The sequence below is a fragment of the Panthera pardus genome, unplaced genomic scaffold, assembly GCF_024362965.1.
Source record: "Panthera pardus isolate Hobbes unplaced genomic scaffold, ASM2436296v1 HiC_scaffold_8, whole genome shotgun sequence".
NCBI classification, from domain to species: Eukaryota; Metazoa; Chordata; class Mammalia; order Carnivora; family Felidae; genus Panthera; species Panthera pardus.
The window spans coordinates 948,023-968,474 of NW_026527013.1; the positions used below are offsets into that span (position 1 = coordinate 948,023).

The 20,452-nt window shown below is 64.2% G+C and overlaps 2 protein-coding genes and 1 non-coding gene across 5 annotated transcripts in view; 1 reads left to right on the forward strand and 2 right to left on the reverse strand.

The window, feature by feature from the left end:
* The first annotated feature begins 17 nt into the window (after nucleotides 1-17).
* LOC109257706 (collagen alpha-1(II) chain-like) lies at nucleotides 18-16,511 on the forward strand. 3 transcript variants are annotated; one of them, XM_053898366.1, is made up of 3 exons: nucleotides 18-530; nucleotides 15,848-15,979; nucleotides 16,416-16,511. In XM_053898366.1, exons 1-3 carry the CDS (start codon nucleotides 295-297, stop codon nucleotides 16,429-16,431), a joined length of 384 nt encoding a protein of 127 aa, XP_053754341.1. In that variant the 5' UTR covers nucleotides 18-294; the 3' UTR covers nucleotides 16,432-16,511. The 3 variants fall into 3 exon arrangements, 1 of the variants encoding a protein (XP_053754341.1); XR_008420647.1 differs by lacking the exons at nucleotides 15,848-15,979; nucleotides 16,416-16,511 and adding exons at nucleotides 740-860; nucleotides 1,114-1,560 and having other exon boundaries at nucleotides 20-530; XR_002076075.2 differs by lacking the exons at nucleotides 15,848-15,979; nucleotides 16,416-16,511 and adding exons at nucleotides 740-860; nucleotides 1,852-2,192 and having other exon boundaries at nucleotides 22-530.
* Nucleotides 1,678-1,762, reverse strand: TRNAL-UAG (transfer RNA leucine (anticodon UAG)). The gene has a single exon. It is a non-coding gene; the product is annotated as a tRNA-Leu (tRNA).
* The window catches only part of TCF3 (transcription factor 3), a 30,689-nt gene continuing 16,597 nt past the window's right edge, over nucleotides 6,361-20,452 (reverse strand). Inside the window, 18 exon segments of the mRNA XM_053898365.1 lie at nucleotides 6,361-6,577; nucleotides 9,012-9,096; nucleotides 9,098-9,151; nucleotides 9,153-9,249; nucleotides 9,428-9,563; nucleotides 12,779-12,818; nucleotides 12,820-12,903; nucleotides 12,994-13,152; nucleotides 13,503-13,576; nucleotides 14,381-14,459; nucleotides 14,566-14,624; nucleotides 14,943-15,075; nucleotides 15,160-15,266; nucleotides 15,350-15,452; nucleotides 16,593-16,642; nucleotides 17,246-17,375; nucleotides 18,512-18,579; nucleotides 20,321-20,399. Coding sequence (XP_053754340.1) covers nucleotides 6,435-6,577; nucleotides 9,012-9,096; nucleotides 9,098-9,151; nucleotides 9,153-9,249; nucleotides 9,428-9,563; nucleotides 12,779-12,818; nucleotides 12,820-12,903; nucleotides 12,994-13,152; nucleotides 13,503-13,576; nucleotides 14,381-14,459; nucleotides 14,566-14,624; nucleotides 14,943-15,075; nucleotides 15,160-15,266; nucleotides 15,350-15,452; nucleotides 16,593-16,642; nucleotides 17,246-17,375; nucleotides 18,512-18,579; nucleotides 20,321-20,399 — 1,680 coding nt within the window. The 3' untranslated portion in view covers nucleotides 6,361-6,434.

Below are 20,452 nucleotides of genomic sequence, written 5' to 3' on the forward strand. Positions count from 1 at the left end.
CCCGGAAGACATTTGCAGCCACTTCCGGGGAGAGTCGGAAGTCGTTACGGAAGCGGCAGAGAGTGGGCAGGGCCGGGAGGAGGGTGCGGTCTCCGCGCCCGCGGTCGGAGTGGCCCCCAGCAGCGCAGCCGCTGGCAACATTTGGCTGGTGATTCTGTGTCTTTGCTGCCAGCCAGAACTTCGTTCCCAATTAAGGAGACGGGCCCCGCGGGGAAGGGGACTTGCCCGGGGTCGCACAGAGGGAAGGGTGACGCTTGAAGCCACGCCTGGAACGGTCGGCGGGACGTAGGCCACATGGCCGCGCCTCCGCAGCCACAGTGCGCGCACCGGAGCTGCCTGCCATTCGGAGGCCGGTGGGCAGCTTCTCGCACGTCGACCTCGCCCTGGCGGCGGAGGGCGGCCCGGCTCCTGGAGCCGCAAGCGTCCGTTCTGTTCGCGGACGGCCCGCCGGGACCGGTGGGTCCCCCGGGCCCGCCTGGGCTCGCCCGCTCCAGTCACTGCCTCTGCGGCCCCGGCACCGAATGCAGGAGGTAAGGACCGGAGCCCCGCCTTGCCCCGCTCAGGGCGGCCGCTCCCCGGTTTCCTGCAAGACGGCAGTTCCCATGAGGGCTGCAGGTCCCGACCCGGCCCTGGCCGCAGCCTGCGGGTGTGGGTCCCGGCAATGACGTGTAGAGACCACGGTCGGGGCTCCGCAGGTGCTCGTTGTTCCTGGATTGGACGTCGTTTCTCGTCTTTACAGTTGCTCTGGGGTTTTGAGCTTGGGATCGCAGGGGATCTGTCGGTTGGTGGAAACTTAAACCGGATATAGAGGCCGTCACGCAGGTTGTTGAGAGAGACACAGAATAACGCTGCCTGAAAAAGTGAGTGGAGATGGGCATAGGGGCCTGAGGGCTGCAGGTCCTGGGTCCAGCCGTTCCTGAAGCCTTGCCTCATTGCTCCTTCTGCCTAATGCACTTCAGCTCATAAGGCAGAATGTTTTTCTTTCAAGTGATACAAACCAAAAACCAGTGTAAGAAAAGAAGGAAGTTTTATGGCATGTTGGATGGCTTCAGGCACGGCTAGATCCAGGAGTCTGGCACTATCATTACGGATCTCTCTTTCTCCATGTCTCAGCTCTTCTGAGAGCTGTCCCTGCTCTTTGGTGAGCTCTCTCTGAGCAGTGGCGTGTGGAAACTCTGGGTTAACGTTCCAGCAGCCCTTGAAGGAAGACAGGTCTTCTTCCCCAGTCATTGCAGGAAACGTTCTGAGGCCTGTTGTCTTTGACCTGCTGTGGAAATGGAGCGGAGGCAGACACTCCTCAGAGGACGTGAGCGGAAGCTGGGGCGGGGAGGACCCCCCAAAAGGGAAGAGCCAGGATTCTGAGAGCCCAAGAGGTGGTAGATAATTAAAAAGTCCTCTCCTTTCTCACATCCTGCTGGTCCTCTGCCGGGGCCTCCAGGACTCCCTGTGGTAGTTCTGTCTGGCCCTTGGGGGAAGCGGGACTCCTTTTCTCGTTTTTATTGCTGTGGCATTCATACAGTTAACCGTTTTATTTTTATTATTATTATTATTATTATTATTATTATTATTATTTTAATGTTTATTTTTGAGAGAGAGACAGAATGCAAGTGGGTCAGGGGCAGAGAGAGGGAGACACGGAATCGGAAGCAGGCTCCAGGCCCTGAGCTGTCAGCACAGAGCCCGACGCGGGGCTCGAACCCACGAACCATGAGATCATGACCTGAGCCTAAGTCAGAGGCTCAACCGACTGAGCCACCCAGGCGCCCCACATACAGTTAACCATTTTAAACTGAATTATTTTGGTGGCATTGAGTGCGTTGACAAAGTTGGGCAACCACTCCCTCTGTCTAGTTGCAGACAGATTTCATCGCGTCCAGAAGAAGCTCCGTTCCGTCCCCATCAGCTGTCACCACCCCCCGCCCCCAGCCCCCGGCCGCCACGAGCCCCCTTCCTGTCCGTGGATGAGCACGTTGTGGATATTTCACATAAACTGAGTTTCACCCCGTGTGGCGTCTCGTGTCTGGTTCCCTCCCTGAGTGTCGTGTGTTCGGGGGTCTGTCCGCGGGGCAGCGGGGGTGGGCGCCTCACTCCTGCTGTGGCCGAGGGACGTGTCCTCATGTGTGTGGTGGACGCGTGTATCTGTTTCCCCGTTGATGGATTTTTTTTTTTTCATTTAAAAATCTTTACCGCTTGATGAGATATACTTGACCTACAAAAACGCACGTCCTGAAAACATACAACGCGATATTGGACCTGTGCGTGCGCACGGAAGCACCGTGGCGGTCAAGGTGCCCTCGAGCCTTCCTCCCGCCCTTCTGGACCCTCTCCCACCCCTCCCAGCCCCAGCAACCACCCTTCTGTCAGTTCACCTGCATCTTCTAGACTTTTCTATGCAGTATGTTCTCCTTGGTGCCTGGCTTCCCCCGTGCGACACGGTGACTTCCGAGTGCTCCGGCTTACCGTGTCTGTCACTGGCGCGTTCCTTCTACCCCTGGTCGTGTTCCGTGGAAGGGTGGACCTGTGTTCACCCACTCACCTGGTCGAGGGCATTTGGGTTGCTCCCGGTCTGGGCGGTTCCAGATGCGGCTGATGAACAGTCATGTCCGGGCCGGGAGGCACGGGTAGGCGTAACTGATGTGCAACATGACCTTAGCGCCGGGGGCACGACAGCGGATTTTTCCGAAGCAGTCACACCTGTTGAGGCTCCTGCCAGAGACGTGTGTGTTCCTGCTGGATTTGGGTATTTTGCTGCTTTGAAAAGGACACCCACGCTGTTTGCCGTGGTCACACTGGGTGGCTCGAGACGACAGACAGGGTTTCCGGGGGTGGTGTCACGGGGCTGCCTCCGCCCGCCTCTTCCAGCCCCTGGGGGCTCCAGGTGCCCCTGGCTCGCAGCTCCTCTTCTCTCTTACGAGGATGCTTGTCACTGGTGGAGGCCCATCCTGCCCCAAGATCCTTAATTACGTCTGCAACAGCCCTTTTTCCAAACAAGGCCACGATCTCAGGCTCCAGGGTTGGACGTGGGCATCTCTTAAAGAGCCGTTGGCGTCACACCGTGGCGTGGGGTGGTCTCCGAGGACAACTAGCGGGGAGGCGCTGTCCCTGTCTTGGTCTGGCACGGGCTGTTCTGCCCTGGCCGGGGTGGGGGAGGGGGCAGCAGGACTGCTGGGGGTTCTGGTCAGGCCCGGGCCGAGTGCGGCCTCCCAAGAGCCGGGAAGGCCTGGGGCTGTCTGGGGCCGGGGCGAAGGCACGCGACAAGAGCACAGTGACCTGCACGCCGCGACTGTTCTCGGGACACCACTGCCGCTGCTAGGTCGTGGCACATCCGTGGCACTGAGTCTCCTGTGGCTGCTCCCTGCCTCTGCAGTTCCTTCCGGCGGGTCAGGCAGTGCTCCTCCCAGAATGCCCACGAGATGGTCCTGGGGTAGGGGAGTGATGTCCATGGAATTGGCCCTGGGGTGGGGGGGGTGACGCCCACGGAGCTGGTCCTGGGGTGGGGGGGTGGTGCCTCACGGAACACTTCATTGTTTTTAATGTTTATTTTTGAGAGAGAGAAGAGACAGACACAGAGCATGAGCAGGAGGAGGGGCAGAGAGAGAGGGAGACACAGAATCGGAAGCAGGCTCCAGGCTCCGAGCTGTCAGCACAGAGCCCGACGCAGGGCTCAAACTCACGAACCGTGAGATCATGACCTGAGCCACTCAGACGCCCCCTTTATCATCTGCTTTTAAACACCTTTTTTGTACAATTCATACACCGTCCAACTTACACAATGTGCATAATCCAGTGGGCTTTGGTATGTTACATTATTTTAAAAATTAATAGGCAGTATCTCAGGGAGTGGCTTTTGCCCCGGTGGGCCAGGCCCAGGCCCAGACCCCCAGGAGCCCTTGTTACAAGTGCAGGTTTCCCACCTGACCTGAGCTTTGGTTCCGGAACCATCATGCTGAGCACCTTTCCTGTCACTCTGTGGCTTTCCTTGTAAGAGGGAATTTGGACGCAGACATGTGCGGAGAGAGAGAAGCCACTAGAAGATGGAGGGAGTGATGTGGCCACAAGCTGAGGGCCACCTGGACCACCAGAGGCTGGACGAGAGGGAGGGCAGGCAGCCCCTCAGCACCTTGTCCTGGGACTTCGCTTCCAGAACGAGAATAAATTCTTCAAGGTTTAGGCCACATCCGTGTGTGTGTGTGTGTGTGTGTGCGCGTGTGTGTGTGTGTGTGTGTGTGTCTGTCACGGCTGCCCCCGGAGGCTCGCACGCCCAGGGCCGCAGCCTCTGTCCCCAGACCCCCAGCGTGGCCACCTGCCATGGGACCCTCCCCTGTTGGTCTGTAAGCGCAGCAGCTGAGAGCCTTGGGGCAGCCAGCATTGTCATAAAATGTCATTTATTGCTACAGTGCTGTTATGTACAGGACAGCTCTCCAGGTCAACTTCAGGGAGGATTGCTTAAAAACATCCCAAGGAATCCAGCCAGCCGTGGTGACATCTAGATAAAATCATTTTTCTCAAAGAGCTTTTGTGTTGTTGTTGTTGAAAACCAGTTACCTTGAGGCACTCAGCACACTTCCCCAGGGTCGTGGGTCTCCCCTCCCCCAAGGCTGCCTTACACGGAATACAAAGTCAGGTAGCGGGGGGGGGGGGGGGGGGGGGGGGGGGGGGGGGGGCAGAGGCTCCTGGGCCCCCACCTGTGACACCAGAAGCAGAGTAGGAGGGGGACTGAGGCAGGTTCCCCGAAAGACACACGAGACCCGCACAGGCCGGGGGTGTCAGCAGGGAGAGTCCCTCGCGAGCCCACGGCTCCTCACTGACCCCTGGCCAGTCTCCATCAGTCTCGGGTGGGGAACCACCCGGCGGGAGGCCCCAGGCAACCTCAGGATGGGAGGTAGCTGCGGAGGTCCTGCCTGGTGCTTCCCTTGCGGGCGCCCAGCTCCTTAGCCTCGGGGAGTCCCAGGGCTCCGGGAGTGCGTCAGGCTGGTGTGCTGCGGTGAACCCTGGGGTCCATACGACCCGTGTGGCTGATCTGCGCCCAGAGATCAGACGGAGGGGCCAATGGTCCTGGCTTCCCTGGGGCTGCAGCGACTCCAAGGACAACGGCTTTCACTCTAAGCCCCGGACGGTCCTGGGCAAGCTGGGAGGAGCTGGTCTGCTGGGTGACACGTGAGACCAGAGTGGGGACTCAGGGAGACCTGGGACCTGGGCCTGGGATGGGGCCACCAAGGGCCGAAGGGGCCCCACCCTCCTGGTCTTATAGGTGAGCAGGTACAAAGCCTGAGTGCTTTCTGGGGTCTGGGGACAGTCACCTGGTGGGTGAGGGCTTCTGTGCGGGCCCTGAGTGGTATGCAGGCCAGGTCCCCAGGTCAGAGGAACCGAGGACGGGGTCTCAGGAGGCCCTTGTAGCACCGGGCTCAGCGGTATGGTCCCTGCGCCCAGAACACTGGTCCCAACAAAATCCAAGTCGGGGAGGCCTGCAGACTGGGAGAGCAGCTTGTGGGGTCCCGGGGAGGGACACGGGGGCCAGCAGGCCGTGGGGAAGCGCCTGGGGACCAAGCTGCTTTCAGGGGCTCCTAGGCAGTCCTCATGGAGGATCACTGCCTCCCTGCAGACACCACCCCCCTTCCAGAGGGAGGGGAGAGGCCCGCCCACCACTTCACAGTCTCACCAAACCAAGGGAACCACCTAGACTCTTAAACACCATCTGGGAGAGCAGCAGCTGGGAGACACTTTGTGCCCGACAGCTCCCGGGGTTTGGGGGGTGGGGGGACCTCAGGTTTACAGTGGTCTTTTCAATACACTTTTAATAATCTGTTGATCGTGAAATGCAACGCTCAGCTCTAGAATCAGCAGCAGAAATAGCAAGAGACATGAGACTTTTATACAAAAAATTTGTTGCTTACAAAACATATGCAAAAAAGCTTAAAAAAAAAAGATCAAAGGCATCCTTGTTGCTAATTTTCCTAATACATTAAAAAAAAAAAAAATCTCCTAACTAACGTCCTTTGTTTTCCTTAAGACAAGGGTTAGGCGTAGGCACGTTCGCCGGCTCGTCCAGAACCGGCCGGTCTGTGCAGCTTCCGCGTCCGGTGAGCGGCAGGTTCGGACTCCCCCGCGTTTTAGACTTAAGGCATTTTTTGTCTCTTCTGACAAAGTGTATATCTTGCTCACTTTCTGGTTTTCTTTACAAATAAAAAACAAAACAAAACTGCCCCTTTGGGCCGGGCCTGGGCTGCAGTTTCAGGATCCGTCAGGTAAGTCCCCAGGTGTCAAGGCCGTGAGACCCGGGGGTGGGGGGCTCAAGGCCGGGGAGGGGCGCCCCCACCCCTGCCCCCTTCCCCCCCGGGGCGGTGCCGGCTCAATGCCGACCACAGGCGCGCACGGGGCGTGGGCCGGTCACTCGTCCCGCTCTGTCCCGCACTCTGTCCCGCGCGGCGCCCTTCTCACATGTGCCCGCCGGGGTTGTGGGGCTCACTCAGGCCCGGGTGGGCCGCCGAAAGCACCATCTGGGGGTCTCCGACCACGCCCGACACCTTCTCCTCTTCTCTGCGCTTCAAGCAGGCCGCTTTGGGGTTCAGGTTACGCTCTGGGGGAGGGAGAACAACGTGGGAGCGCGTCCCCTCCGGAGAGAGCGAGAGGCGAGCGAGCGAGCGCTGGAGGAGGGGGCGGGGGGCGGGGCGTGGCGGGGGGCGGGGCCGCCCGGCCGGGAGCCTACCTCGCACCTGCTGCTCCAGGCCCAGAATGACCTGCACGGCCTGCTGCAGGATGAGCAGCTTGGTCTGCGCCTTGTCCGACTTGAGGTGCATCTGGCACATGCGCCCCAGCTCCCGGAAGGCCTCGTTAATGTCACGGCACGCGCACCCGCTCCCGCGCGTTATTGGCCATGCGCCTCTCCCGGTCCCTCAGGTCTTTCTCCTCCAGGGACAGCACCTCCTCCGTACTGCTGGGTCACAGCACCGGGGCCTCTGTTAGTTACGTGCGGGGCGTGCAGGCAGGCACCTGCTGATGTGTGTGCGCGTGCGTGCTTGTGTGTGTGTGTGTGTGAGCACGTGCGTGCTCACGCCCACAGGAACGTGCTCATTTGTGTGCACAGGGCACACACTCCTGGAGCAGAGACCCTGGGCGTGTGCCTGTCTCTGTGCCCACCCTTGGGGCCGGCTGTAGGCAAGGCTGTGTGTGCGTGTGTGTGTGTGGTTCCTTGCAAAGGAGACCCACGTGTGACTGTTCCCAGAGAGGGGAGGTAGGGCCTGGGGTCCCCATCTGGGGATCTGTGGGGTGCAGGAGGGCATCCCTTGCCCTCTGCCCATTCCACATGCCCAAGGACTGGCCAGGAAGGCAGGGGAGGGAGACCCGGGCCAGGAGGATCCCGGAATGATCTTCCCTGGCCAGAGCAGGCTAGGAGTGCTAGGCCTGAGCTGACCGGACCAGCGTGGGTGGGAGAGGCAGAGAAGACTCTGGCTCAGCAGGCAAAGGCCTGACCCCCGCCTTCTGCCCACACCGGACTCTGGCCACACCAACAGCTGGATGTGGCATGGCCACAGGCGCCCTGTCCACAGGCCCCGACTCTGGGCCGGGAGGGTGGGCTCCCTGGGCCTTCTGCTCTCCCCACTACCGCGAACAGCCCCACCTGACCAAGCAGTGGCTCCGAGTTCCCGAGCACCTGCTGTGGACCGGGCCGCACTCACACGTGACTCTGGAGATCAGACACCTGCCTGCTGGGTCCAAACCCTGGCTCAAGCCCTACAAACTGTGTAGCCATGCGGTTCTGCCCAAGGGACTTCCCTCCGTGCCCTTGTCAGTAGGGTGGGGGCAAATTGCACTTGGGACAGTGCCGCGCTTGGTCCCGCGGAACATGATACAGACACGGCGAAGGCCCGGCTGCGGTGTGCGCCCAAGACGCGGAGGGCCCAGGCCCCTGCATCTGAGCCGCTCCCTGCTGCCCTGTCCTGCTCCTGTGCCGGGGCGCTGCTGCCGTGCCCCCGCCCACCTGCCCTGGGCCTGAGCGGATCCTGCCGGGTGGCGGCGGGTGGGGCTGGCGGCCCCCGGAGCCCAGGACAAGCGCGCAGACCAAACTGACAGGCCTGAGGCTGGCGCACCCCTTGGTCTCCTTTCTTCCCTCAAGTCCCGACTGGGGGGCTTTAGGGGGAGGAAAGACCCCAAGGTCGCAGCCCTGCCATCCGGGGCTTGGGCAGCAAGTGCGAGGTAAGGAGGGGCTGCCGTGGAAGCAAAGGGTCGGGTGGGCAGAGACGGGGGGGGGGGGGGGGGGGGCGAGAGGGCGAGAGGCAGAGAGCAGAGAGCTGGTGCGGGGAACACGGCGGCGGGGGGGGGTGCCCACACCACCATGGAAACACGGAAACCTCAGAGCTGAGGGGACAGCAGGCCGGGTGGGCTAGGGCCCCAGCTCCGGTCCAAGCGACAGCACTGCAGGAAAGAAAGGTTAACGGGCGCGCGGGAACAGAGGGCGCGTTAAGGAAGCAGCTGAGATGGGGAGCCAAGTCCCACGGGGCTCTTTCTGGATCCACACACAAAGCCCTGGGAAACGGGGTGCGGGGACCCCACCTGTAGATGGGGTCTGACGGGCTGACATGGCCCAGAATGTGTCTGCTGGGAGTGACAGTGACCTTTGCCCTGGGGCACAGGGGCCTCAGCCAGAGAGCTACAGGCTTCCCAAGAGGGGGGACGGCTGGGGTGGGCGGGGATCCCCGGGCTCCAGGGACGCAAGTCAAAGCTGCAGTGTCCGGGCCTGCAGGGCTAGGGGTCCGAAGACGGTCCTCCTGTGCCACAGGGGACCGCGGAGCCAGGCTAGGAGGCCCTGGTCAGTAGGGGGGGGGACAGTGACTGGGGGGGGGGGGGGGAGGTCACAGCAAGGCAGGACGGTGGCTGCAGGGGGAGGTCACAGCAGGGCAGGACGGTGGCTGCAGGAGAGGGACAGTCACAGCAGGGGAGGCTGGCTCCAGAAGTGGGGGGAGAGCGAGGGAGGGCAGCAGCGGCGGGGGAGGGGAGGCGGCGCCCCCACTGACCTCGCACCTGCTGCTCCAGGTTCAGGATGACCGACACGGCCTGGTGCAGGATGAGCAGTTTGGTCTGGGGCTTCTCACTGTTGAGGGTGCAGCTGGCACATGCGCCCCAGCTCCTTAAAAGCCTCATTGATGTCTCGGACCCCGCAGCCGCTCCCGAGCGTTATTGGCCACCCGGCGCTCCTTCTCCCGCTCAGCCTTCTGCTCTGGGGGGAGAAGGTCGTCCTCGTCCTCGTCCGGGCTACGGGGGGGAGGGGGGGGGCCCGGGGGCCAGAGGGAGACAGTGAGGCGGGGGGGCAGGCGGGGGCCCGCCGACGGCCTCGCGGTGTGGGCGCCGTGTGCGTGTGCGCGTTGTGCGTGCGTGCGTTGCGTGCGTCCTGCGGGGCGGGGCGGGGCGGGGGCTGAGGGAGGGCTGGCACCTGGTCCGAGTCCGGGGGGGCTTCAACTCCTTCTTCTCCTCTTCCGAGTTGTCAGCCACTGAGGCGTCCTCCTCGTCCTCCTTCTCCTCCCGTTTGATCTCACCGGTACCCGAGACGGCACTGGCGCGCCCGAGCCCTAAGACAGGCCTGGGGTTAGGGTCTGGGGCACCTCCAGGGCCACTTGACCGATCCCTTCTGCCCCTTGTGAGCTGTGGTGAGCTCTCCTGGGAGAGCCAGGCTTTGTTTGCAAAACAACAACAACAACAACAAGAAAAACCAAAAACCCAAAACTCCCCCCAACAAAACCCAATGGAACAGCAATAACAAAAAAACAAAACACACACCCAGAATCAGGTCCCTCCTCAGGCCACAGTCATCAGTTCCAGACAGACCAAGGTCTGGAGGGAGAGGGGATACTCGACAACCTTTAGAAGAAAATGCGTGGAGACTTTGCTATGACTTAGAGGTGGGGGAACTAGTTCCTGAAATACTAAAAGAGCTATTCTCGAACGAAGAAAGAAATTGCTAAACTCAACTCTACCTATTGAGAATTTCCGATTACCAGGATACCCTACCAAAAAAATAAGAAAATATGCCACAAGCAATACTTGTCATGTATAAATCGGTGAAGGCTTGGTCTCCATAATATGTAAAGAGCTCCTACAAACCAATAAAAGGGACCAGCGGCTCAACAGGAAAACAGGGAGGGTTCCCAGTGGGCAATTCCTATACAAGGAAGTGGCCAATGGCACACACTACGGAACTGAGAAAATGCAAATCAGGATCCGATAAGCCATTAAATCGGCGGACTCGGCAGGACCTAACAACTTGGAAGGACTGCCCGTGGGAGGAAGTTGGCAGGGCCAGTTTGGGAAATAATCTGGCATTATCGGAAGGGTACATGCAACCCCCGATCCCCACAACCTGGAATCACACTCAAGAAACTCTTGGGCACAAGCTTCGGAATGTGGCAGAAAGCACCTCACAACAACAGAGTGCGAAACAATGTAACGGTCTACACTAGCGCCAGGGCCCATCCTCAGCCACCAGCAGCAAGGTGGCCCTCCCAGCCAGTGCATCATGCCAGCAGGGTGCCAATTTCACAAAGCCCAACACCGCACGATGAAATCTAGGCTTTGGGGTGCCTGGGTGTCTCAGTCGGCTAAGCGTCCAACTTCAGCTCGGGTTATGATCTCTTGGTTCATGCGATTGAGCCCCGTGTCAGGCTCTGTGCTGACAGCTTGGAGCCTGGAGCCTGCTTGGGATCCTCTCTCCCTCTCTCTGACCCTCCCCCACAAAATCAACAAATTAAAACACACACACACACACACACACACACACACACACACACACACACACAGGGTTTAAAGGCACACAGCAATCTTGAACTTGGAGCTCTGCAACAGGTGAACTGGGAGGGCAGGGCCAGGTGGGGGGGGGGGGGAGGGGAGGACTCGGGGATACAAGATTCAGCTCATGGAATCCCCCCAACACACCACGGACATCGGGGCATCCTAGGCACTGTGAGGGGTCAAGCAGCATCCCTGCCCCCCCCCCCAACTCAATGCTAGGAGCTCCCCAGTTGTGATGACTACACATGTCCCAGATACCATCCAGTGTCCCCTGAGACCCTCGGCATAGAGTTATAAAAATCAAGACATGCAGAGGGGGCGCCTGGGGGGGCTCAGTCGGTTAGGCGTCGACTTCGGCTCAGGTCACGATCTCACGGTTTGTGAGTTTGAGCCCCACGTCGGGCTCTGTGCCGACAGCTCGGAGCCTGGAGCTGCTTCGGATTCGGTGTCTCCCTCTCTCTGCCCCTCCCCCACTCATGCTCTCTCAAAAACGGATAAACCAAAAGAAAAGAGACAGAGAGAAGCTGCCCTAACGTGGGCTGCGTGGCCGCCTCCTGGGGGCTCCAGACAGCAGGTGGCACCATCGTTACCCACATCCTGTTACTGTGTGATGTGGCATTTTCCACAAGGTGGGCATGTGGTGTGTGCACTGCCCAGCAGGCCGGCCCCTGTCTGGGCCTCGGTTTCCCCCACCACAGTGGAGCCAGCGTCAGCATGGGACATGGGGGGGGCGTTGCCCCCCCCGTCCCCCCCCGGGAGGCCTCCGGCCACAGCGGGAACGATGCCTACTGGCCACGGGCCTCCCTCCAGCCGCGCTCAAGGCAGTCACCTGCTCGGTCCTTTCCCTGCAAAGTTCACACCCCACGGCCGCCGGCCACGACCCTGACCCCACGTTGTCCAGCTTGGGGTCCTCATCTCAGGAACCTGTGGTACAGCCGCCCCACCCCCCACCCCCAGCCCTGAACTCCACCAAACGCCGAGGAGGCCTGGATCCCACCCTGAACTCCAGACCCGAATCCCACCACCAACCCCGCATCTGAAATCCTGTGGCCTCTGTGCCTTCCAAATACCCAGAACTCGCCACCCCGCGCCCCACTCCCCACCCCCTCTTCCAGGCCCAGCACAGTCCCCTCCACCCTGGACTTCAGGTGCCACACGGGTCTGTTCTCCTTGCTGCCACCAGAGGGCACCCGTGAGCACCGCGTCTGGCAGGTCCCTGCCCTGCCCACAGCCCTCTAGGGTTCTCCTGGTGCCTCAGGGTTAAAGCCCAGTCCTCCCCCAAGACCCTGTGAGACTTGCCTGGTCCCCTCCCTGACCTCACCCTCTCCTTACCCGCCCTCCCCTTTCTTCCCCTCACTCAACACAGGGCTCCTATCTCTTCAACACACCATCATCCAGCCCCAGGGCCTTTGCACACGCCTCACTCAAGTACCTGTCAGCTTTTGCTCCTGCCTATCTCGGCTCAAACGTCACAATCTCGCACCCCTTCCTCCCCACTTTTGCCCCTTTCCTTTTGCATCGAGTCCACTGTTGATCTTCCCCACTCCAGTGTCACCCCCGCAGGAACAGGCTTTTTTGTTTAACTCTCAGTTCACCCCCCGGCGCCGAGAAGAGCCCCAGGCGCACAACTGACGCTGAATGTGTATGTGCACGTGCCGGGAGCCCCCAACAAGCGAATGTGAGGACATCAGGCTCCACCTCCCTGCAGGAAGGAACAGACAGGCTGACCTGGCTGGCCTCCTGAAGGGCCTCCCAGTGCAAGGCGTGGGGGATGCTGTGTATGGTGGGGGCCCCACCCCGGGGCCTGGCAGAGAGCAGACCCCTGGCCCGGCCCCAGCCTGGCGGCTCTCAGCTCCTCTGCCACCGTTTTCCAGAAGACGAACCCCATTCAGGGGCACACCACCCGCTGACCGGGCCTCGCACAGGACGTCAGGGCACAGCTGACCCCAGGGCGCCGGCCACCCCCTTCCACCGTCCCAGCCGGGACGCGGAGGCTTACCACTGTAGGAGTCTGGTGGCCGAGAGAGGTCGGGGAGGGGGGCCGGGCTGGCTGGGGAGGGCTACGTGGCTGTGCGCGAGGTTGCCGCCGCCTGTGGGCGTGTCTTCCGAGGGGCCGCCTCCCACCTGCAGGCAGGGGAGAGGGCTGGTCAGTCGGCCGGCCCACCTTGCCCCCCCACCCCCGTCCCCCTCAGCCCGCCCTCAGACAGCACTCACCAGGCTGGCGTGTCGCCCACCCAGGGGCAGGACGGGGCCGGGGAAGCCGGAGGCCAGGGCCCCGTGGCCAGGCAGCAGCCCGTGACCATCAGCTGCCGTGCCCACCGCGTGACTGCGCAGCACGTGGATGGCCTCGTCCAGACGGTCCTCTACCTTGTTCTGGAAGGGGGTGCGGGGGGAGCTGGTGAAGGGCCCACACGCGGGGACCCTGCACGGTTCTACTCCGCCGGCCGGGAGGCCACCACCACGGTCCGCCAGCTTTGTTCCTCCCGCCCCACGAGTTCACCATCACCGGGACATCTGTCCTATAAATTCCGCTGGTCACGGGAGACCGAACGGCCCTCCCGGGACATGGTTTCGAAGTCACAGAAGCCGGTCACAGCAGACACGCTGAGCCCCCCTCACGGGCGACCCCTCTATCCCAGGAACAGGTATCCCCACCAACGTCACACCCACGAGGACCATGCCCCCCCCCCCCCCCCCCCGGAGGGCTGGGGCAGGAGGCTCACCAGGCTGTGACGACCCCCATCGTAGCTGGGCGATAAGGCACCGGGGGCTCCTGTTCGGGTCCACTGAGACGTCCCTGGAAGGGGTGGGTGGTGCGTCAACGGGGGCACCCGTGGCTGGGTGCGTAACCAGCCGGATGGGAGCCGGAGGGAGAGACCGGGTGGGGAGGCGGCCAAGGGGACGGTCACGCCCGGGCCGGCCACCCGGGGACCTGATGCCCGCAAGGCTGGTCTAAGGGCCAAGTTGGGAATTCAGCTCCGGCGGGGAGGCCAGGCGGGGCTCCCGGGAACCCACCGTCTCCGAGACCCACACCCCGCCTCCCACGAGGAAGGCAGCCTGGCGGCACACGTGGCAGGAGTCTCAGAAGCCAGAGCAGGGCAGTGGTTGACCCCGGGCCCCTGCACGGGCCGAGGTGAGGCGAGGGCCCCTGGGGCTCCCTGACGCACAGGTGAGGGCCTGCGGGGTTTCTAACAAAACCACCCGGCCTCCCCAAAACTTCACAACGAGCTGATGCCCGGGTATGTCTTCCTGGGAACAGGAGGACCCATCCCCCCCTCGGCAGGGTCAAGCAGAGGGTCGCGCGACTGGTGCCTAACTATCGTGCAGGAGGTGGACGAACACCGACACGTGCGTGACCCAGAGTCCAGCTGGGGGCCCCCGCCTGCCACTCTGGCGGGTGGACCCCGTGCCCCGGCCCTGCGAGATCCCATCTGCCCCTCACGGCTCACACAGCGCGGACTGGCTCAGAGATCACCTCTCGGTCCCAGAGAGACAGCCTCTCTGGGATGCCCGCGGGAACACGAGCTCCGGGGCAGGTGGCCCAGCCAGGGCCGGGGTACCGGATGCAGCCCCCCTCCCCTCCCCAGCACCGCACACAGACCTGCCAGGCCCTGAGGGGAGCCCACGGGGGTCGAGGGGCTGGAAGAGAAGTTATTGCTCGAGTGATCCGGGGAGTAGATCTGCGACAGGGAGGAGAGATGGGGCCACCCGCCGCGTGGTCAGGGGCAGGCTCGGGCTCCCGGCTCGCCGGCCCCGCCTCGCCCGCCACCCCGTCCCACGCCTCACCGAGGCCAATGCCTTCCCGAGGGCGTCCCCAGAGCTGCCGGCCGACGTCCCGCGGGAGCCTGGGGGTGGAGAGGCGAAGCCCCACGTCAGGGACGCGGCGGCCCCGGCACCCAGCCGGCCCCACGCCCGGCTGACGGGGAGCCCCCGTGCGCTGGGTCCTTCCGTGCCCGACACAGGCGCCCTCGCCCGGCACCGGGCAGCCCGGCCTGGGTCTGGGTTCTGGCCTGGCGTCCCGCCACCCGCCTCCACGGAGACTCTGACGCAAAGCAAAGCGGGACCCGCCCTTCCAGAAGCCGTTGCCAGACTCGGCGGGCGCGGCCCAGACGCGGACACGGAGGGCGGGACTGGGAGAGGGAGGCGGCAGGACGAGGCCGTACCCAGGAGGCCGTCGGCCCCGCTGACGGGGGGCGTGTGGCTGGGGGCGCTGCCGTAGGCGGCTGCGGGGGCCAAGGAGAAGGTGGGCACCGCTGGCAGCCGTCCGTTCACCTCCGCTCCGTGCAGCTGGTAGCCCTGGGGGCGGGTCAGGCGGGGTCAGGCGGGGTCCGGCGGGGCGCCCCCTCCCCCCCAGCCCCCCACCACCCAGGCCGTACTCACCATGCGCTCGTGTGGCTGCAGGCCGCCGAAGCCCCCGCCCAGCACGGGCCCGAAGCCCGCCTGGCCCGGGGGATTCCAGAGCTCGGCCGAAGGCTGCAGGCTGCCATCTGCAGGGGGGGGCAGACGGTGAGGCGGGCGGGGGGGGGGGGTGGGCCCCAGCCCCGGCCCCCTCAGGCGAGCCCCCACATACCTGCCGTGTAGAAGGGGGTAGGGTAGGTGCCGCCGGGGGTCTTGGCGGGTGGGTAGGCGGCGGTGTCCCTGCCGTAGTCGTCACCTGAGCTGGACGGGTACACCTGTGGGCGGGCGGGTGCGGTCAGGTGGGGGGGGTGGGGGTGGGGGGAGGAGGACACCCCACCCCTCTGTGCAGCTGACCTTCTCCAGCACTGGAGGCTCTGGTGGCACCCTTACTCCCCTAGTTCCTTCCCCCCCACCCCCACCCCAAGTTCCAGGCTTTGGCACCCGAGGTCTCTGCAGACGGGACCCCCTGCCGAGAATGCTCCCCCCTCCCCCTCCCCCGTCCGGAAGATGCTCCCGGTCCATCAGAGCAGAGTCTGGCTGCGATGCCCCCAGCCCTTCCTTCTTCCTCAGCCCCCTGCACCGGAGCCCCCCAAGGCCACAGCCCTGATCACAGAAGACGTGGGGGCCTCGGAGGCGGGGCCCTGGACTAACACCCGGCCCTTGGTTCCAGAGCACCAAGAAGGCAAAGAAGCCCTAGGGTCGTGCTGACGTCGGAGGGACACTGCCTGAGGCAGAGGCCAGGCTGGCAGGAAAGCCCCGGGTCGGCTGGGAACGCCCGCCCTGGCCCTGGAGCGGAAGTGGGGTCAGTGCCGGTGGGGCGGGCCGGGCCGAGTCAGGCTCAGGGGGCTCTCGGCTCTGATGTCCCAGGAAACCGGGGCGGGGGCTCAGATGGGGAAAGCGGGGGTTGAGGTCTCAAAGGAGCCTGACCCACACCTCCCAGCTGCAGACCAGAGCGCCAACCCTGTGACCCTGACCCCGGGGTCTGGTGCAACCTGCGTCGGCCTATGGGGGCTGTGCCCAGCCTGGGGGGCCCAGGGGCTCCCGGAGGCCGGTGCAGGAGCCAGACACCCCAGCAGATTGCCATTTCTTCCAGGGAGTCCGTTGCCAGAGCGTGGCCCCCTGCCAATCGCCAGGCGGCAGGGCGGGGACTCTCTGAACTGGGCCCCCAGGGTGCCCCCGAGACCCCATCACACTCAACCCAAGGTGCCTTGCCCACAAGCGCCACGTGGCTCTTACAGGAGGAATCCAAGCTAGACCCGAGAAACAACGTCCTGGATTCCTGCATACCAGCTGTCATAGCTACGACCTCCAGCCTGGGGGCCGCCCGCCCCCCCCCCCCCCCCCTGACATGCGGTGGACCCCCAGAGGGACGACCCCGAGCCCGGGAACGTGGCACGTGGGACCCCGCGACTCACCGAAGACGGGAGACCTGGCGGCACCTTCCGGACCTTCTTGGGCTGTGTGTCTGTCAGGAGCAAGGGGAATCGGGGGTCCTCAGGGCGCCTCCTGCCCCACCACGTGCCCAGGTCTCTGCTCCGTCCCTCCCTGCCACCGTCCGGGCTGCCGCCTTTGCAAACTCGCCTACTGCCCAACTCAGGGACCCAAAATCTCTACGTGCAGGGCTCATGCGGCCACTCGGGCACGCAAACCACAGGGACAGCGTGAGCCACCAACACACGTGGCCCAGCCGAGGAGGAACCGGGCCGTGCCCTGCTTCTGGAAACCGGGGTCCTCCTCATGGCCGACTGAGTGCCCGGAGTCTTGCATCTTTGGGTCTCGTGGGTCCTGCCGCCATTTAAAGCATCCCCAAGCACGGTGCCGCGGTGCGGGCCGGTGTCCCCAAGCGTGACAAGGCCACGATGTGGCGGCAGGGAAAACCCGCACCGGGCGGGTCACGGGGCTGCTGGCCCAGAGCCGAGCGCCAAAGGACCAGGAGGAGACCCTGCAGGAGGCACGCCCGGGCAGACGCTCCCAACGCGGGGCCCGAACGCACCCGCTCCTTCCCCGCTACCACCCATCCCTCCAGCCAGGCCCTGCCAGCAGCGGGGGCGGCGGGGTCCCCACTCACCCAGTCCGCTCTCCGCGGCTCTCCGCCGAGGGTGGCCGGCGTAGGAGTAATACTGGGAGCCGCCCTTGGTGCCCGAAGGGGACAGTGGCCCCGGGCTGCTGAGGGCCAGCTCACTGGGCAGGAAGCCAGCCTGGGGGGAACGAGAGGGAGAGGTCATCGTGGGGCGCCGGGCCGGCATCTGGCCCCGCTGCTCAGAGCCGCCCGAGGGGCGCCGGCGGCCCTCAGCAGAGCCCCTTCCTGCCTTGCTCGGCACGGTCCCCTCCCGACACCGGTCCCGTTTGATCTGAGACGCGAGCGACCGTAAGCCTCAGGCTCTTTCCCAAGAGGGAGAAAGAAAAGCCGCCAGCAAACCGCGGCCCTTCCAGGACGCCGGGCGTCGAGGCGTCAGAGAAACCTGGTGGCTTCACTCTGCGCGTTTTTTGTTTTTTTAAAGGTACCCGGCTTCGTTTTGCGTGTGTTAATTTGAAACACACTTCCTTTCCTCAAGGGCAGAAACGACCAGGGTTCGAGCCGGTTCCGCAGCTCAGGTGAGCGGCCGCTCCACGCCTCACCCTTCCTGTCTATACGGCGGGCACTCTGGCTGTGCCCACAGCGCACAGGGCCCAGCAGCCGGCTGGCCCTCAACAGCTGCACCCTGAGGGCACACGGCACGCGGACAGGCGGCACCGACCGGGACAAGGCCCGGCCGCACCGAGCTGGAGGAGTCCCAGGCCAGGGGCCACGCTGGGACACGGGGGCTGGTCACTGCCGCCCTGCCTCTCAGCTAGGTCAGCGTGGTGGGGCTTTCACCTGCGCCGGGGGCTCCCTGGGAGGCTGTGGGAGACCCAGGGCCAGCCTGGGAGGCAGGGGGGCGTGGGGGGAGGGTTGCAGGCCGGCCTCAGCGTCCCCGCCCGCGACCTGGGGGTGGCACATGTCTCTCAGACCCTCCGGCCGTGCACGGTGACCCCTGAAACCATCGTTGCCCTATAGGCTAACTACCCCAGGTCGGGGAGCCACGGGACAGGGGCTGCGGCCTCCCCGGCACCCCCTCGCCCGGTCCACACCCAGCCTGCCAGCCTCCCGGGGTCTGGCCATACTGCAGCCGACCGGCTCTCGGCTCAACCAGGGAACCTCTTGCAGAGGAGAAGAGGTCCGTGACGTGTCTGTTTACAGTCACAGCCCCGGGGGGCGGGGGGGGAGGCGGTGGGGCAGACGTGTGACGGGAGCCCCCTGCTCCACTCTCCACAGCAGCGGACCCAGCAGAGGGGCCCTGGCCCCAGACCTCACCTGACTCAGGCCGCCAACACCCGCATCTCTCCCGAAGGCAGTGTATGCGCTCCGCTCGCTGCCCTTGCCTGGAAGAGAAAAGACTCGCTCAGAGCTGACCCCGGGGACGGCGTGTCCCAACGGCTGACCCACCGCCAGGCATGTGCCTGCACACAGCAGTCACTGGATCAGTGCGCAACACCAAGAGGGTTTTGGAGGAACCCTGGTCCCCCCGTCAGGCTCGGGGACAAGCAGAGGTCTGGACAGACGCCGTCCCAAGATGACCTGCAGAGGATTTGGCGAACCGCTGGGGGCCCCCGCATGTGCTGCCCCCGAGGGGGGACGGCAGGGATCTGCACTTGGCCTCCGTTCTCTCCGTTCACGGTCCCGAGGCATCCACTCCACAGAGTGCTGGGCTCCCAGGGGACAGGCCGGGGTCCCGTGCACCCGCGAGGTTCAGCACCAGGGCCCTGGGCTCCACCCAAGCTCCTGAAGAGCGTGTGGCGGCCCCTGTGTGGGCAGGCAAGGCCCGGACCTGTGGGGACGCAGCCTGCCCAACGGTACCAATGTCAACGGAGGCCTGGACCTACTACTGACCTGGCCTCGCGGAGGCAGAGGCCCAGGCTGATCAGGACCCGAGCCCCTTAAAGCTGATTCAGGCTGAAGCTGGGCGCTGGTGACGACTGAGTGGAGACCGTAACCTGCCTTGACGTGAGTGAGGAATTCAAGTGCTCAGCCGACTACTGGATTTCCTCTCAAGCTACAGGAGAACGTTCCCCAGTTCCTTTATACAGAACTACAATTTCAGCCCAGCTCCTGGAGCAGGTGCTGCTGGGGGGATGCCCCACGGGCTATGTCCCCAGTCCCACCTCCCCAAGACCCAAGAGGCCAGAGGGGGTCTGTCCCGGTCCCGGGAGTAAACGGTGGTGCCCTGGCTCCCGTGCCCCCGGGGTCAGCAGGGCAACAAGGCCACGGCTCTGGGCTTGGCCCAGGAAGGCGGCTTCCCTCCCAGACTCTCAACTCCCCTGCAACAGGAGCGGGTTGGGGTCCGGGCCCTGCGTACAGCAGGCACCAAACAGGGGCTTCCTGGGAGGCAGGACGAGGCTGGAGAGGTGTGGCCACGAGCCCCGGGGGCCCAGAGAAGGGACCTAAAGCTGTGCGCTGGGCCCGCACATCAGGGTGGGAGGACCGCGGCCTCACTGCGGAGCCGGGACCAGGCTGACAGCGACAGCATGAAGCCCAGGGCGGCCTGGGTGCCACGTGCTGGGCCTGGGACACAGCTGGGCTCTGGGCCCTGGTGACCAGGCCTGGCCGTGGGAAACTGCCCACGTCAGGAAGAAGCGGGAGGAAGGAACAGGCAGAAGGGAACCGGGGTCCCGGCAGGTGCACAGGCCACCCGAGGCCACGTGCTGGGCCAGCCTCCACCCTCCCGGTCTGGGAAACGGGCAGACTCCCGCCGCACAGCGTGTCCTCAGACGCTGCCCCCCACTCCCTCCACAGGCGCCGCGCACCCTGTCGTGGGGACGTGCACGGCCACCCGTCCACCCGGGGCCCCGGGGGTCCCAGGGGCCAGTACGGAGGGCTTCTGTGAGCATCCCAATCCCACAGTCGGGACGCCGAGGGGACAGTACCCCCCTGGGTCCCAGCGGAGAGGGACCACCTCCGTGAGTTGCCAGGACCCCCGAGCCCATTCTCCCGTGGGCACCGGGCCATAACCACCTGCGTCCTCTGCGCCAGGAGAGCCCCCTGCAGCACGGTGCCTGGAGTGTGCTGGCCACACCCGGGGGCCACACTCGAGCACGGGGGGAGGGGACCGTGTGGCACACTCACCCGTGAGCCCAGGTCCCAGGAATGTGGACGGAGAGAGGCTGTCGTGGGGCTCAGGGAAGTGCGTGCCTTCGCCGTAGGCCTGTGGAGAGACACGCGGGCGTGAGGGGAAGCAGGCGGCTAGTGAGTGCCCGA

Bases quoted from the DNA above. Each gene is read 5' to 3' on its own strand.
- LOC109257706 (XM_053898366.1), top strand. From the start codon at position 295: ATGGCCGCGCCTCCGCAGCCACAGTGCGCGCACCGGAGCTGCCTGCCA. The intron at 531-15,847 runs GTAAGGACCGGA...CCTTGGTTCCAG, and splicing joins CCCGGCACCGAATGCAGGAG to AGCACCAAGAAGGCAAAGAA.